General features: G+C 38.0%; 1 protein-coding gene across 2 annotated transcripts in view; it reads right to left on the bottom strand.

Moving 5' to 3' along the window:
* MDN1 (midasin AAA ATPase 1) overlaps window positions 1-18,192 on the bottom strand; it is a 94,041-nt gene that overhangs the window by 72,169 nt on the left and 3,680 nt on the right. For both annotated transcript variants that reach the window (XM_039568557.1, XM_039568556.1), the window contains exons 2-15: window positions 15,991-16,217; window positions 14,338-14,562; window positions 12,901-13,008; window positions 12,629-12,821; window positions 10,440-10,652; window positions 9,075-9,206; window positions 7,507-7,610; window positions 5,872-5,986; window positions 4,126-4,319; window positions 3,021-3,102; window positions 2,264-2,359; window positions 1,178-1,290; window positions 487-635; window positions 327-387 (exon numbers count right to left, since the gene is read on the bottom strand). In XM_039568557.1, the coding sequence (XP_039424491.1) occupies window positions 327-387; window positions 487-635; window positions 1,178-1,290; window positions 2,264-2,359; window positions 3,021-3,102; window positions 4,126-4,319; window positions 5,872-5,986; window positions 7,507-7,610; window positions 9,075-9,206; window positions 10,440-10,652; window positions 12,629-12,821; window positions 12,901-13,008; window positions 14,338-14,562; window positions 15,991-16,217 (2,012 nt within the window). The remainder of the gene's footprint in view (window positions 1-326; window positions 388-486; window positions 636-1,177; window positions 1,291-2,263; window positions 2,360-3,020; window positions 3,103-4,125; window positions 4,320-5,871; window positions 5,987-7,506; window positions 7,611-9,074; window positions 9,207-10,439; window positions 10,653-12,628; window positions 12,822-12,900; window positions 13,009-14,337; window positions 14,563-15,990; window positions 16,218-18,192) is intronic.

The following is an 18,192-nucleotide window of genomic DNA, read 5'->3' as shown; positions in this document are numbered from 1 at the left end:
TTAAATGTACCTCATGAGGCAATTTTGTAAAGACAGGAGCACCCTGACAAGCAAAATATTTGTAATACTACCAAACAGTATGTCCAGTGAATATTACATCAGATTTCTATTGAACAACTTAGCCATTTTTAAAGACATCGGGCTGTGTTTCTGAATGACGCAATCACACACGGCTCTGCACACAATTCAGTGAAATTGCTCTGTTCTGCAGCAAGGACAAGAGGGTTCCTGCATGCAAACATGTTTCTTAAGACATACATCCTACTATTAAACAGATACTGCCCATTTGTTACACAGAACAGACAGAACAGTGGTCAGTGACTCACCCCCCTAAGAGATCTGCTGTGTCACTTTGTTGGTTCATGTTGACAACCCTCAAACGTTGTCCTTGAAACAGAAATAGAAAGTGCCATCATCTTGTGGTTTGTTCATTTGTTGTTTTTTAAATTATCTTCACGTAAGTTACAATTTTCACTCATTATTTACCTGTAATGTGAGCTAGGTACTGAACTGTTGAAGTTTTGCCAGTTCCTGTTTCACCAACCAAAAGCACAGGCTCTCCTTTGACAACACACACTGCAAGCTGTTCAATCAATACTGCAGATGGCCGTGTGGCAGCAAAGGTATGTTTTGCCCTGAAAAAACAAAGCAAGTTACTCAAAACTAAGATTTATCAAGGAGCTCATTCCAATTTTACCTTCACCATTTTTTAGTGGAGGGGTTTGATTTAGGATTTTTTTTTAATATAGGTCTGAAAAGAAATAGTTCTAAGATATCCTTCTAAGATACTTACTTTTCTCAAGATACAACCTAAAAATTCAGGGTTTCCAAGTAACTTCCTGGCCAATGGAGTTAGCAACACATACTACAAAAATCTCCCTTTACAAAGGCAGATCCATCAAAATCATTTTATAACTGCTGTGGCTCCACACTGCTTTGAAGACACTCTAGTTCAAAGAAGCTGAAAATCTCTACGGCTTTATCTGCCAGAAGCACAATGCAGACAACTCTTAAAGATACACACGGTAAAACTAAGATCGCAAGGGAAAGAACTCTCACATTCCTTTCATTAGGGTGAGAATACCCAATTCACATTTTCCTTAACCCTGTGACTTGCAGTCTATTCTACTCCACCACAAAACATTTCAATTCACATGGAAACTACAGGATATTTTACCTCTGTACAGTGAGAGCCTGGTTCTGCTTCTTCACAAGATGCACTCTTCCGACAGAGACTTCTTGTTCCCTTATTGAAATTTCTGGTTTATAGAGTTCACAGAAGAACTCCACCTGTGAAAAAAGCATCAACATTTCCAATACTAATGCTGCTTACATCACACTAAGAACACCCACACTATGCTACCAGCATTACTTTGCAGCAAGCTAATTTTTAATGGTAAAATTCTAGATTTTTCAGGTTTTAAATACACATCACCTAAAACAGTGAAGGACCTCAGAAGTGTTTTTATCTGTACAAGCAACTTTCAGCTTAATAACTTCATAATAGTCTTTGCCACTCTATTTCTACTTCACCTACTTCCATGGTAAGTTCAACTACATAAACTTGAACTGTTATTTTAACAATAAACAAACAACCTCCCTTAAAAAAACCCTTTGTGTAAAGAAGGGTATTTTGCCACTTGCAGGGAATAATACACTCCTGTAATGAAATAATGCAAAGAAGGACAAAGAGAAAAACCCACAGAAGTTTCAGGGATCCATCTGTCAGCTTACAGGAGGGAATTTGATTTGCATACTTCTACAGTCAGAAATAGTTGACAAATAAATGATTTAGTTTAGTTCTGTCATTTATAGAGCTCCAGAGAGGCAGCTTATTTTGTAATCAGTGAGTACAGAACAAGTAGCAGTAAAGATCACGTTTCCCTCTGATCTCTCTGTTTAAATGATTAACATGCACTGTAAACCACCTAAGAAAAAACCACATTCTTTACTACCCTGTGCATCTAGTGGTATCATGTGCTTAGGCAGCTGTGCAATCCTTTTGCATCATGAGGCCATTTGCTCTAAAACAGGTTCCCTGGAACCCTCAGATTAAAAAAAAAAAAAAAAAAAAAAATGCAGCTGAATATAAAATAGGAGAAAAACAGATCCTGGGATGGAACAGAGCGCAAAAAACCTGTTTGGGACAGAGAGGTGGGCATAATTTTAAATAAAAAATAGCATAACATGTTACAGAATAATTGCAAGCTATATAATACAGAATACTACCAATAAAGATTATGTTAATTATAGCTCAACATACCTTTTTTTTTGAAATGTTTAGGTAACTTCCAATAACTTTTGCCATTTTCTGTCTGCTCTCTTGGTTGGACAACATGGCTGTGAAACAGTCCAGTGCCTGTCAAGGAGAAAACCAACTTGTTGAACACTAGTTTTGTATGATTTTATCTGACAAGCACCATCTTAATAGAAACGAACCCAAATCCAATCCAACCATTGCAAATAAAACTATTTCACTGTCCTCAGATCAAGTCAAACAACAGAGTTCAAAAAGATGTAACAAGGACTTCTAAACTCTGTAATGTAGTGGGTTTCTACCAAAAGCAAAAACTTTTCAATGCCCAGTCACAAAAGCTTTTTTTAGATGAATGGACCAAAATGGAGAAGGAAGCAACATCTCAAAATTGCCTCTGACTGATGCACACCCAAAAAATTCCCAACCTAGACTGTAGACTGATCAACAGGGAAGTAGAAACGCAGCCCCATGTTAGAAGACAAAGAAAGGTCTCAGTCATATGCAATCCCAGCTTGTATCAGTTAAAATTATATGCACCATGCTGTTTGTATGACAGCAGTAAAGTCTTTCATCACCTTACTGCAAGCAACTTTCCTAGTAGCAACAAGAGCTTCTGATTAGAGATTATCACAAACATTCCAACCACAGTCCAATTGCTTCAAACAAACCCCAAAAAATTCCCATCTCACATTCCCAAAGAGAGTATTTTGCGAGACAATGCTAGAATTTGGGTAATCAATTTCTAGATCAAGTCTTACCGCACCTCCTGAAAAATATTCACTGCTGTGGTTGAAGAGTTACTGTCAAAGTTGTAAGCAATCCTGCTGCACCAATTCAGTAGGTCTCTAAAAAGAAAAACCAAAAAGATTTGGTACAAACATGCCAAAATACACATCACCTTCTTTCATGTTCAGCTTAGGCCATGACACCATCTTCTGGCAGCTGCACGTGTAGTTGTTGTGAAAATCGTACATGGGAAGACACAAAGAGGTTGATAACTCTGAGGAGTAGCTGAGCACAAAGACCAATGTTGCTTATAAGCAGGTAATACATACTCCACTAAATCATAATGCAACAATGAAACTGAAAGGTGTTAAAGAATCCAGAAAAGTATAAACCCCTCATTTTTTCAAGATACAGATTCCTTATCAACAACAAGATCTTCCAAAAGGCAAGAAAAGGAAACTTTGTTCTAGAAAAAAACAATGTTCTTATGTTCCACAAAAATATTAGGTACTACCCACACCTAATATTTACTAACTAATTCACAAAGCACTACTGGTTACAGAAATTCCAGATGAGTAGAACTGACATTTGGTAGGAGAGGAAGAAATAATTCAGCATCAAGCTACATTTCATCACAGAATTTCTGAAATTCACAGTACATTACAGATACAGTTATTTTCAGTTGCCTTAAGTTATAATGCTGAGAATGTTCAGTATGAAACAATTTAGATAATATACTCAGTTGCTGAAAACATTATCTTCTAGCTACTGAGAGAACATTATACAGCACCTTCCAGTTTTTACTTAGTACTGATATCTCGTGTTAACAATAATTAAGAATAAATTCATATGGCCAGATACCAACTAAGCACTGCATATGACAAAACCTACACGTTCCCCCACACCCACCAAAAAGGAAGTACAGCAAATAGGAAGTTTAAATAATCCAGAATGAGTTTCTTTAAATGATATATTGATCATTATTTTAAAACAAAAAATGTATTTTCCCAGTTTTTGCAAAATTCCCATTTAATTATTCAAGCTTTTACAATTATTTTTAAAAAATTAAGAAAAATAACAAAAATAAACCCTTCTATCTCTGTAGCTAGCTGACTTCCAATAAACATGTAAGAAAAGACAACCTTAGAGATAGTTCTCGTCCTTCCAGATTTGGTTTCTTATGTTCTGATCTAGATTCTGATGCTGCTTCTGATGTGTGACTGGAGCCAGCAGCACAGTTTTCTGGTGACTGATACTTGTCTCCCGCAAGGTCCATGAAAATTTCTAGCAAGTGATCTGTCACAAGAGCAAGGCTGGGGTATCTCCTTTGGAGGACCTGAAAGAAGAAACAAAAAAGAAGAAAATGAAACGAAACAACAAAACAAAAATCCCACCTGCACTGGAAAGAAACCAACCCCGGTTTTCACCAGGAGATGCTTCAACAGATACTTTAGCTAGCAAGCTACATGAAACTGCTCCCTTGCAGTCTCTGATCTGAAGAAAACAGAAGTTATCATGACTACTATGATACTGATTTTGATGTCAAAAATGAACTTTGCCAACTCAACTCTACTCCAATTCATTTAATACATTCACACAAATACAAATACCTACAGGAAGAACGGAAAGTACATTCAATCCTATCTGAAGCCAAACCATGACCACACAACTTTACAGCTGATTACAGAAGTCCTTATCTCCCACCCTTCTTTTTATGACTAAATTCATTTGAGCGTTCAAATTGTCTTTTCACTGTGCTGACAAAGGCACTTTAAGGGATAATCTCCTTCTGTAGTTTCCTTTCAGCTCAGTTATCTCCACTAAAGTTGCCAACCAAAATATTGCTTCCCAAAATTACTTTTCACAGACATAGGCCAGGAAAACTGGTCCTAACCTGCCAGACTGACTTTTAAGATTACCAAGAAGAACATGAGTCTGTTTTCAAGGCAAGCAGGTCGGTGTTCTCGAACATTGTCTCTTCTATTACTACTACTGAATCTTAGTGCTTAATCTATACATTTTCGTGACTTAAGCTTTAAAGTTGCAGAAAAATAATAAAGAGAACCTAGTGGTAAGCAACATATCTAGCCCTCAAGTTTTGTTTCTTCATAAGGTTTTGATAATTGCTCTTGCCCCATTCCTAACAATTAGCTGACAAATGACAAGAAAGGAAAAAAAACCACACAGATATTTAAGGCCACCTAGTGACCTAGTGCTGGCTGCTGAATGAGTCCAAATGAGTGAATAAATTCTACTGAAAAAACTGTCTTCTTCATTCTAGAAAACTCAGAACTGTCTCCTCAACTCTTCTGCTAGACACTGTTCACTACCTTTTCTCTTAACTGAGGGTCTTGTAGGACCAGATCCTGTTTTGAGCTCTGTATCACACGGAGAATCTCCAGAGAATTCTATTTTCATATGAGCCTTAGGCTGCTTTAATCTTAAGAGCTACACAAAGCAAACACTTCCCAGAGATGCTAACAAAAGAAAGATGTTAATAGAAGCAATTATTTTTAATTGATAACTGACCAACTATTTTTCAACTCAAAGCTTATAATTAGAGTGAGCTCAATTTTCTTTTTTGCTATTTCTCTCTGCTTTCAAGTTTCTGTGGGCTAATAAGTGGCAAAGTAACTTGATTCTTAGACCCACACAAAGCAGAATTGTGTCTGTCAAGGCAAGTTCCAGGAATCTTTGTTCAATTCACTTCAAATTTTCCTGACAAACTGCCTGTTTACTTCAAAATTGGCAGCATAAAGCTGAAATTGTAAGGGTCTATTGTGGAACTTGAAGATAAAAATAAGGATTCAATTAACTACTGAAAAACATTTATTACCCTAGGTTGAAACAATTATTCACATGCCACAATGGAGCAACACACCCCATACCTCCTTGAGTTCTCCTTTGCTCATGTTATCCAGATGTATTTTGGTCCAGTATTTGTCCAGAAGAGCAGCATGGCTGCTTTGCTGCCTGTACCAACCTCCACCACAGCTGAATATCCTAAATCAAAACAACATGAAGAAACACAGCATGTTGAACGTGGCTGAAGAATTCAGCATTTTCAGTGCATTTCTGTGCATCAAAGAACACGTTACATAGAGCTGCTACAGCATAATGCAGCAGGCATGAACGACACTGTCACTGTACTGTGATGTACCCTACCCTGCCTAACCACACCTTCTGAATTGCCTATTATCACAGTGTTTTTCTTCCTATAATGCAAAATCTCCACAGAAATTCTTTTTCTGAAAGACTTAACTTACTGTCGGCTGTCTATCAGAAGCAACATATGGAACCCTTTGTAAAGAGAGAAACCTGACAGAAGTGGCCTGCGAAGTATCTTAAAGGATCTGTGCTCTTACTGCAGAGATGCAGGAAAAGCATGTCTAGCTTGTCCCCTCCACATTGGTTTATGATTATTCTTCCTCATCCTCCAGACTCAGCTCTTGCCATCATACATTTCATTCCCTTTGTTCTTTTACTGCAGCAATAACTATTCAGCCATGTGGTTTTTTACCCACTGTGGAAGTAGCCTTGCACATGCAAAATACTAGATTTGGGGTTGTGGTTTGGCTTTTGTTTTCTGGTGGGTTTTTGTTGGTTTTTTCTTCTTTGTTGTATTGTGTTTGGTTTCAATTGTTAAATACCATTTCCCAGCTGTAAACTCAACAGATTTAGGGAAACTACTCTAACTAGCTCAATGAAGACTATAATTTGCTGCTATACAAACTGTTCACTGATGTGCTAGCTTTGGCTGGGATAGAGTTAAATTTCTTCGTAATAGCTGGTATGGGGCTGTGTTTTACATTTGTGACCAAAACAATACCAATAATCCAGGGATGTCTTAGTTACTCCTGAGCAGGGCTTCCACAGATTCAAACCCTTTTCTGCTTCTCACCCTGCCCCAGCATAGAGGGTACACAAGCAGCTGGGAAGGGACACAGCCAGGACAGCTGATCCCAACTGACCACAAGGATATTCCATATCAGATGGGATCATGCTTAGCATATAAAGCTGTGGGAAGAAGGAAGGGTGAGGATGCTCAGAGAGATGGCATTTGTCTCTGTTTGTGTGGAAACCTTTTGCTTTACCTAAATTCTATCTCAACCCAAGATTTTTCCCACTTTTACTCTTCCAGCTCTCTCCCCCATCCTGCTGCAGGGGCGTGAGCGAGCGCCTGTATGGTGCTTAGTTGCTGACTGAGGTTAAACCATTACAGCCATGCCTTCAGAAATAAAAATTATTAGGAAATGAGGCAACCAAAAGAGTTGACTACAAAAGACTCAATTCCAGAAAAAATAGATCAGAAGAAAAGAACTAATTTACAGAAGAAAGACAAAAGCAGGAAAATATGTTAAAGGCTTTGAAATAAACTATAAAAGATTTGAAAACAGCTTCTATTGCTTGTTAATTGGAAATTGCTAAAATACTCCTAACACAAGTATCTTGCACTTAAAAGTACCTTGGACTTAAAAATAGGATACCCATGCTCTCAATCTCATTTAAGTTCACAAACTTACCTTCTGGTTGCAAAAAATTGGAATCCTGGTGCTACTTTTAAACAGTCACCACGACCAGGAATCAGTAACTCTCTTTTCTCCAAAAGAGGAATCAGCACAGAGATCTGGAAAGAAAAAAAAAAAATTTTTTTTGATGGCACTAACAGACAGCACAACCATCCACACTCATTTCCCACTTGAGATGCTGGAGCAATGCCACGGAGCACCATTCCGTTGCCAGCAACTGCCATTCCCATAGATTGCACTTCCAAGTGATGCCAACAGGAATTGCAGAGTCCCCAGCAATTTTAATCAGCAGTGGAAGTCATAGGTGTAATGTTTACTTACCCTTTTTTCTCCTGTATTCAAATTTAATGATAAGAGAATGGAATAACAGCCTTTACTCTGCAAGTCCAAACCAAAACTATTTATTTTTAAATTATCAAATGACTTATTAGACACTTCCACACCAGAAGCTTTATTTTCTTTATCTGCCCAAAGAAAGATGACCTGTATCTCAAAGATGTCATTCTCAAACATCAACCTTTTCCAGTGTATACACTGCTACCCCCAGGAGAGCCTGGGGTCTATTTAAAAAATCTACCCTTTCCCAGAGAAGGACAGTAATGGTGGTGGAAGAAAGAAGGGAGGTATGACCACACCGACTGCTCAGCACAGAGGGGGGCACACAGAGATCCTTTGATATGGAGCAGACAGGATGCCTGCAGGGAGGACCTGAAGAAAGGGATTTGATGAATGCAGGATACTGTTCAGGGTATGCTTATCATGAGTGCAATGAGTTGAGTCCACATAAGCAAACAAGTGCACGACCCCCTAGCAGTGAACTGTCTGTACATACAAGCAGTATTCATTTGCTTTCTTATCTTCTATTTCTAATATCAGAAGCCTAGAACCTAATAAACAAACTGACAGGTTATTCAGTCACACAAAGGATGCTTTATGGAACAGATATGAAAGGAAACACCAGCAGAATGTCCAGCAAGCCTACGCAGCAAAGCATCTCTATCACACCATTCTTGCAAATGACTTGTTTTCAGTAGCCATTACTTCAAGAGGCAAGGATGACTGACTAACTAGTTGTTCTGGAGCCAAAAACCAGGAAATCTTAGACCTTATAATGCTTAGTGCAACAGCACATTTTTAATATGTAAGAAATGTGTAGGAAAAGATGTGGAAGGAAAAAAAAGCCCTACACAACAAAACACCAAAAAGAAAATCTTATTAACAGCACCAGCCTCATACATTGACAATATTCTGCGGTGTTCAGGACCACATTTGGTTTCAAACACCAAAACATTATTAAATAGACACATTATCAGCTCATTATCAGTGTCAATTTCAGTCTCCAGAGTGAAATCTGGCATTAGTGGCAGGGTCATGACTACTCTGTAACAAAGACAAAAACTAATGCCGTGTGCAAATATGCGAACAGACATGAATTCTTTCCAAGCCCTTCTAAAGCAGCAGCATTTTCAGCGTGCTGCTACAAAACCCTGGTGATTAGACTCCCAAAACTGCCACCACGGGCATAAAGACCAGTACTTTAAAACAAACATAAAGGTACATACCACATCCAGAGGAGCATAATCAATATCCTCCAGAAGTATCCAGTGACCTTTGGTCACAGCTTGAGTCAAGGTCCCAGGCTGCCACACAAACTCCCCTGGTACATCTGTGCATCGATACATGCCCAGCAGCGTCTGTGACAGAAACCATTGGCACATCAGAGACCGGGCACCACATCCCCAGAGAAAAGGAGGGCAAATAGGACCAAAGTTGGGACATAAGTGACATTCAGCCTCCACCTCACTAAACGATCTGTCTGGCAATCTCTGCCCAGCATTGCACTTTTTCTAATTAAAAAGAAAGGTTTCCCCCTGCCTCCAGTGGCAATTTAACTGAATCATAATAATTAAAACAAGCCAGGTAATTGGAAGTGGATTTAGGAGCTGTGCCATCCTAATTTACGAGGGACCTAAAGTAACACAGAAGACTGGGGTCTAGGGTCACACTGAACTTTATTTCATGCTTTCAAAAAGTCTGTGACTAAGGTAGTAAAAGGAACTATAAAGCAAGTTATTCAAAGGTAAAATCCAGTCAAAGCTTTGCTTTTCTCTCAAATTGACACTTCAATATTTAAGCATTGCTTAAAAAATTGAGTTTATGATTTTACTACTACATATTTTATACCTTGAACTTCATCACTTTTTCTTAAATATGATTGTCTTAAGTCTTGTATATGAGATGAAACAGTTGTGAGATGGTGAAACCAGGTGTTCCATGCAAGCAAACAAGGTGCTCATGCATGCTAATAAAAACCTTCTAATAACTTCTTGTGGATACTAACCACCCTTGAAAACTAAAAATAAATCGTGCCAAACAACATAAATCAACTCAAGCTCCAAAATTCTATATGCAAAACAAGAAGTACATGAAATTACCTACAGATAGAGCTTAATCATTAATATGTAACTGCAAGTCACCTCAACATTCCAGTATCTGACTTTATCTCACCTTTATCGCAAAAAAAAGGCATCAGATTAAACTGACATTAGCTCACTTAAACTGAAATAAAAGTGTTCATACAACCTTTGGCACCAGAATCCTGCCTTTTCCAATACCAATCAATTTTTTTTATATTTAAAAAAAACATCAATAGAGCTCTTCCACAAAAAAAAAAAGCCCTGATAAAATATAATTTGAATGACACAGGTTCAGCACAATTATGCAAAGAATTTAAAACCTACTGGAAAATAACTGCTATTTTTCTTGTTTGTTTATTTATTCATTCTCATCAATAGTAAGACCAGTACTAATGAGTTGGGCAGTGTAGGGTCCTTGAGTGAAAACATTATATTATTAGAAAATTAAGTCCATGCTTTAAGTAAAAGTTATGTCTCATGATCCAACCATAAAACAAATCCATCAGTTACCTTACTATCAGTTTGATCTCCAAGCTGAACTTTCAAAATATGAGGAGGTTTTGCTCTTCCCGTAACAGCTGCTAAATATTCAATTAAAGAGGTTTTGCCACATCCTATTGGTCCTTCTAATAAAACAGGAGTCTGATACGCTACAGCAATAGCAAGGTTTTGAAGATTTGTGAAGGCAGATTCAACCAAAACAAAACTGTTGGTGTTATTTTCCTGTTCAAACATAAAATTTGGGTTACTACACTGAATTTGCTTTTCTTACAGTTGTACAACATAGAACAATTAGGAAAGTGAGTCTAACAAGAAAAATTTTGGCCTGCAGATCTGCATATCAAATAAAATAAGGGAATCTAAAGTTGTATTTATTGACAGGTATTAAAATAGATTTAATCCAAAATATATTATAGCTGAAACACTTAATGAAAAGTATACATACAATTTGATCCTAAGGGGAATTCACACCAAGTTGTCAGTACAGGCATAGTAACTATTCAGTCATAACTCATGTCAATCAAATACAATTTGCAATGTAAGTGAAATTCAGTCATCAGAATGGGTCCAAATCACAGAACAAATCAAATAGCAGTTGCATTCAAATGATGCAAATATGAATATTAAATGAATGAATATGAGTATTTACTTCTTTCTGTAGAGGCCAAAGTACAAGATCATTAAACTCAGTGAATGAAAAAAAAAAAAAGGTATATTCAATAACATTTTCATTTTATTCAAAATTAAATGAATGCAGTTTATTGAATGGCAATTAATCAATGCTACAGATAGTCTCCAAATATTTAGACTCTTACAGTCATATCAATATATGGCACAAAAAATAGTGCTTTGTGCCAAAAGGCTCAGAGGAAAGAAATCACAGCATTAAAATGAGTGTCTTGTATTTAAGTCTGACCTTTTTTCACATATAGCTTGATGTACTTCTCTGGAAACAAGAGAACCTGCTTCCCCTCACAGTTTGCTCCTACATCTTCATCAGACCTCCTAAGCTGTCACTGGAACCTCCCTATTGTAACTGGAACTACACTGTAGACCAGACCAGTGAAATACCTGTGGCTATTAAAAAAATAAAAGCATTCCTTTCAGGGAAGTTCTCTCCTCCCTCATAGATAATGAGTATTCTTTCAGTAATCCAGTTTACTGCATGGCCTGGCGTCAGCACAGCTGCAACAGCTGTGATGCTGCCATGGGAGTAAGAATCTTCTTAAACAGCTCTACAGTTTCCTCTCCTACAGCAAATTTCAAACCACTCTCAATCCCATAAAAAAATCCCAAAAGGCTAGAAAACAGTGAATTCAAAAACAGAAGCGGGGAGAAAAATGGGGGGGGGGGGGGGGAGAGGGGAGGGGAAGAGGAATCTGGAGGAAAAATCCTCTTTCCTTGCTTCTGCTACTCAAACAATTCTAGACACTAGTAGTCTTCATTCATTTCTTTGTCCCGTTGTAGATCACTGTTACAAAATTAAACAAAAAACTCAGCTAAGAGCTAAAACTGCTACCTAAAGGAGAAAAACAGTCAGGAATACTGGCTGTAGCTACAAAGAGGGATCTGGAGAGCTTAAGTTGAATAGCAATTAAAAAGAAAAAAGGTTAAATACTGTTTGTTTAAATACATTTAGCCTTCGATGGGCTTCCCAAAACTGTAAGGCACTATAGTCTGCATTACACTTTCTCAAGTGGTGACAGTAAATTCTTGTTCACTTCCTTTCCCCTTTCTCTGCCTTCCAGAAAAGTTTAAGTAGCAGCCTTTTTTTTTTTCATAGAAGAACTGAGCATATGTTTGGAGAAAGGCTGCATATAAGATGCCTATATAGCACAAAAAAAACCTATGTCATGCAGGTAGAAGCATCTGTCCTAGATCCTGGCTTTAGTCAGCTATGGATTATTACCCTGAGATTGGAGTTACTATGTAAGGCTGAATATTCTTTTGCAATATGTTTCTACAAACTGCTACATGAAGGTAAAGTGAACAGCACTATTGTTCCTTCACTGCTTCACTCCACTGCAGAGCTTCTCTGTGGTGTGTGTATTATGCAACACTAGTTTACAGCACACACTGAGAAAGATACACACATTACCCATAGTATCTCAATGCCATCTAATCAGGAAATAAAGTCAGTTCACTGTACTTAGAAATTCCTAAACCAAAATGTACTGATTTATCCGTGGATTACATACCTGCTCTTCAGAAACATGCTGTAGTCTAGGCAGCACAATGCCACAGACAGCTACTACGTGTGCAGAGAGGTCGCCCGACACAATGTGTCCTTGTGCATAGTGCAGTTCCTTCTCCTTTTGCCAAAACGAGGAGTCTGGATTAGCCAAAACTAGGGCTTTTTCCACATTCTGCAGCTGAGATTCTTCTAGCAACCTGTGAAAGCCATGTTTATTAACTCAGCTGAAAGCCATCAAGAAAAACAAATAGTGTTCATGATTTTAAAAGTTCTTACTTTAGTCTGAAATGTATCAGCTCCTCAGGATTGAATATTTTCTTCAGGAAAGATAATTTATGCTCATCATTCATGCATGTAACCAGCGCAAGACAGTTTGAAGTATACCTAAAAATTGTATTTAGAATAAAATATGTCAAAACAGTCTTAAGAAATGTAGTTTGACAACTGTCAATTGCATACCAAAACATTAAGTTTGGAAAAACGTGCAGAAAACTTTATCCATAGAAATTATTTTAGCACTATGCTTAACATCCTTTCAGATTAGACAAATATCTCAGAACTGAGGAAAGCAATTCTGACATGGCAGTTTTAATTTATACACCAATTAGCTAACATTTCTCTGAAGAACTGAATTATCAGCAGAAATGTAATAACGGAATGCACTTTCCCAAGTAAATGGAAGTTAACATACGAGACAAGGAATTGAGGTCATCTTTGCCCAGTTTTTTTTCTCCTACCATTTTCCTTCCACACTTGCATTTCATGCTATTTCTAAAGTAAACCTAACGCAATGAAATCAATTCTGAGTGCCTAAAAAAGCCAACAACTCCCAAGTCATCACTACATAAAGCTGTCTTGCAACAAAGGAATATTTAATATAAATCATAAACCAGTTTTCATTTATTATAACACTGGTTTTAATTTCCAAGAACAAAGTTTTGTTCTATGAGCGTGGTGGGGGGAAGGAAGAGTGGGCAGAAGAAGACTGTTTCAGGACAAAAGTTTGAAAGTCAGCTCATTCACTTACTTAAGACTATTGGCTGAACACCAGGTAAAACAAATCTAGTCAATGAATTACAAGTAATCTCTCTTTTTCTGAGACTAAGCCTGTAATTTTGAAGAGCTTCATAAATGATTTGAAAACACTCTTGGTTCTGCCCTTCCTAAATCATACACCTTACTTAAAATATGTGTTACTAACACAATTCTGAATTTATGTTTTAAAAAGTGAACACTATTAGAGATCTTTTTAAAAATAAAAGGCACTATCAATACTACCACTGACATAAATAAGGTAGAGCATGTGATCAGGTTGAAGCCCTGCAGGCAGAAGCCTAACATCAAACATTGGACCAAATTCCCACATGAAGCCTGTAACAAGGCCAATACGAAGTGTAGCTTAAATAAGCCAAGTTTTACAGCCCCTGAGAAATCTATATACAAACAATTGAAAAAAGAACCAACTTGGGCAAACTGAAGTTATTTGGAAAGATTCTCTAGACCATAGTTTAAACACTACCAGCCTAAAATTCACTTTGTGATAGATCACGATAGATTTCAAAAGGTCAGTTAAGAAGTACAAGTACAGATACCATTGGTAGGGATTTCTGGTATTATTTGAAGATGCTTTCTATGGCATGTGAACACTGTTGATTAGAACTCAAGACACAGATAAAACCTCCACATCTTCTTCATTGAATAGATGTTACTTACCAACGGACTAAAGTGTCATGACTCCTTAGGAGTGGAACACACACACTCCAGTCCCATAGCTCCCGGAACACTGACTGCTCCTTTTGTAAAAATCTGTAGGCTGCCTCCATGAGGTCTCGTAACTTCATTCGTCTGCGCCCATATCGGACTGTGTTTGCATCCGAGCTCTCCAGGAAAAGCCTCTGGAAAACTGGTGACGTAGTTTTAAAGTATCTTAAAGCAAATCTTTAGAAGAGAGAGAGAGAAAGAGATGGAACACAGACATGTGAGTCAGAAGAAGGAAAACCAGACACTAATAAAAATGTCAGGGCACAGGTCCTAGGACAGTAACTGACATTACTAAGAACTAAGGCCTATAATTAACTTTATTCACTCGTGGGAAAGACAACCACTTCAGCAATCAGCTGACAACAGACACTTAACCTTATTAGAAATCATTACTTAATTATCAAGGGGAAACAGTACTGCCTTTGGTGAAAACTCTTTGATTGTTCTTGTTTACTGAAAAAGTAAGACTGATTCCTACTTATGTACCTTTATATTCTAGCGGCCTAGAGGTCTAATATTAAAGTCAGAGATTTTGGTTGTGAACTATTATCAGGGCAGCTGTTTTGCTTTCCTGTACATCACAGATGAAAGCCACATTGTATCTTACAACACGATTCAACTAAAATAAACTGTGTTTGAGACTTGTATTTACTAAATAATTCTTTCCATTCAAAACACATCTGTTATTGTGGGAGACTATTCAAATCTTGACATCACCTCTCTTCACCAGGGAACATTAACAAGCACATACTGCCTAGATGAAATGTTAACTGCAATGCTAATGGTTAACGTCTCAAACAACTGTACATTTGCAAAAGCAGCAGTGCTTTGCTGAGGATGTGCAGGGTGACAGCCCAGGGGCAGAGGGGGTGAGCATCCACTGCCTGGGGCTACGAGCTGGGGTTTGGGCTATGCCTGGAAGAGGCTGCTAAAAAGCAAATCCTGCAAAGTGGGATAATGCTTTTTATCATGACAATGTCCTCCCTTACACAACTGGCTCAGGTGCAAAAACTCCCCTCGGGGAAAGTACCAGGACATTCACATGGGCCTGAAGGTTTTCATCCCTTCTGATGGGGCATAACTGGCTGAACTACATTAGAGGCAGCTGTCATGTCTTAGGAGGAGTCATAAATCAAAGAGCCCCGAAGTACCCCCAGACTCACTTTTAGGAACTTCCACCAGAGAACTGGGCATGATCCACAGTGTACAACTCTGCCCTGCCGGGGTGGGTACCTGGGCATTCCCACCTGAACCTGAGTGTTTATCAACCCAACAAATTTTATGTTTCATGGGCTTCCTCCATCCCCCGATGGATCAACACTTCGACCATTGCTTGGACCAATGGCCACTGAAACTGCGACATTTTTTATGCTTATATATTGCTGTATTTCTACAGATAATAACCAAAACAGCTACTTATCTCCTTTCCATTGCAACCAAATTGTTCTAAAATAAACAGCACATGCATATATATAAAAACATCAGTCGGTCTGTGTACTTCTCTCTAATCTGCCCCAAAGGATCTATTAACAAGAACCTGAGTTACCCTTGTCTCTGGGGGCTGTAACACTTCCTACGTTCAAACACTGACATCTCATTACTCACGGCAAAACATCAGGGTGGTCAGCAACCAGCTTGCTCATTGCTACACACAGCCTTTCATGCCGATCATGGTTGATCTGGCCACCAGCTTTAATAGCTTCTGCATTTCTTTCCAACAAATCCAGCAGGATGGGCCGAACTTGACGGCCGATCAATACAGTACATTCTTTATCCAGCAATAACTGTGCTAAAGTATTGAGGATGCACTGGCGATCCTGCTGAGTCCAAACCTAAAGGAATGGGAAGTAAGAACAGGTTAAATGGAAAATGATTTTGACTTTCAACTTCAGAACTATTCATGCAGAAGTCAGAGTGAATTTTACAGGAACAAATAGTTCAAAACCAGAAGGGAGTCCAAAATCCCAAAGCAAGTACTCAATTGACACAGTTCTCTGTATTAAAAAAAAAATTCCTTAAAAAAAAAGAGAAAGAGTAAGATGCAGAATGACACACTAAATAGGAATTACAAAGTAGTCCCAAAATCCTAAATCATACTTTACAACTGAAAGATAAAGCAAACAATTTACAGTATGTTTTTTTTTAAAGAAAAAGATTAGGAAAATGTTGTAACAACTAATACATCTTTCTGCCTAGAATTTCCATTGACCTTAACAGCTTGGTTTCATGAGAGCCACAAAACATTTAAGAATTTGAGTTCTTAAATTTATGTTGCTTCGTGGTCACTCTCTCTTTACAAAAAAGAAGCATTTGATCAGTCATGATCACAGCCTTATTTTCATAGCTCTGACAGGGATTATAGCGAGCAATGCTCTTAACAAGAAGCAGCTCGTATCTGCAATTTTGAAGTTGAAAATCTTTTTCTTTTTATGCTGTTACACAAAAATGGTCATTCAGTGCTTTAAAATACAAGGAAAACATATTCGCATCTGTTAGAAGAAAGAAAAAAACCAAACCAACACACCTTACCCTCACATCTACCCCACCTACTCCCCCCAACCCTCTTAACTTTGTAACAACCCATTTCTTGTGTCTTACCCTTAAATTTCTCTGGTCTTTGAGGTTATGTTACTACCCAAGCATCTCTCCATTTCCATGATGCTTAACATATAATGCAGCATAAGTAATTTTGGAAATCAGGATTATGAATTTGCACTATAGCGGTTTTGCTCTTAACTCGGATGCTCCACGCTTCCCTCCCTTATTGAGTGAACCCTTAGCCAGAAGTATTCTGTAATTCAGGTACTTTTTTGCTTCAGCACCACATGCAGCCAATTTCTGCTTCTCCTACGCTTTTGTTACTCGGGTAAAACCTGTTCCTGGTCTCACAGATGGGATGGTTTCATTGTTACAAGAGTGCAGTGGTCCTCTGAAAGGATGACCTCCTAAGGCTCTACCACCGTCCACACCCTCCTAGAACGCATGCAAACCTGTTCCTCGGTCTCCTGAATTTGAATAGACATTCACCCCCATACAGCATAAAAAGCCAGGGAAACTGAGGTATATACACTACAAAGATCAAACCCATCATATTAATTGCAAGCAGTTTCTTACAGGCCTTTTGTTTGCTTTTAGAAGACATAAGCTTATCTTCCTCTCATCTATCACAGGAGCACAAAAAATAATTTTTAAAATGGAGTGAGGCCCTGTTCATTACAGGGAAGCAGATTTTGAGTGGCAAAATGACTGGTAAGTTGTTCAAAGGCAGAATGGCTCAAAAGAACCAGAAATAAACTCCACTGGAAAAAATAAAAAGTACCTCCAGTTTTCAAATTAATTACATCTTTGGCTACCCAAACAAGGCACAACAGGGTGCTTAATTTACTAACCAGAGCTCTGAATATCTGAATAAAGCCAATTAACAATAAAACAGTAAATAATGTGACTGATTCAGTAAATTCTGTATTTACATGTCTATGGTACAACAAATTCATGCCATTAGCAATTTTGTGAGAGGAAGCAGGTTTTTAATCATTTTGTGCAGTACCCTTAGGACATATAAAGCTGTTCAGAAATCACAGTGGCAACATTCTCATTCTACCAAGAGACTGTCTATCTGATTTCAGAGTCTAAATTAAAAATTTTATGGAAAAGCGGAATACTGTCAGAGGGGTTTTTTTAACTAAACATGGCTTTGTGAAACACCAGCTTTCTCAACCAATAGCAATAGACAGCTGATCTGGAAGTGTTCAAGCCTGGGATAGTAAATCTGCACATGTGGTTCCAAGCAGCTGCTTTAAGAAAGCA

The sequence above is a fragment of the Corvus cornix genome, chromosome 3, assembly GCF_000738735.6.
Source record: "Corvus cornix cornix isolate S_Up_H32 chromosome 3, ASM73873v5, whole genome shotgun sequence".
Classification (NCBI taxonomy): Eukaryota; Metazoa; Chordata; class Aves; order Passeriformes; family Corvidae; genus Corvus; species Corvus cornix.
The sequence above is the reverse complement of the archived record's forward strand: the minus strand, read 5'-3'. Positions and strand labels throughout refer to the sequence as shown.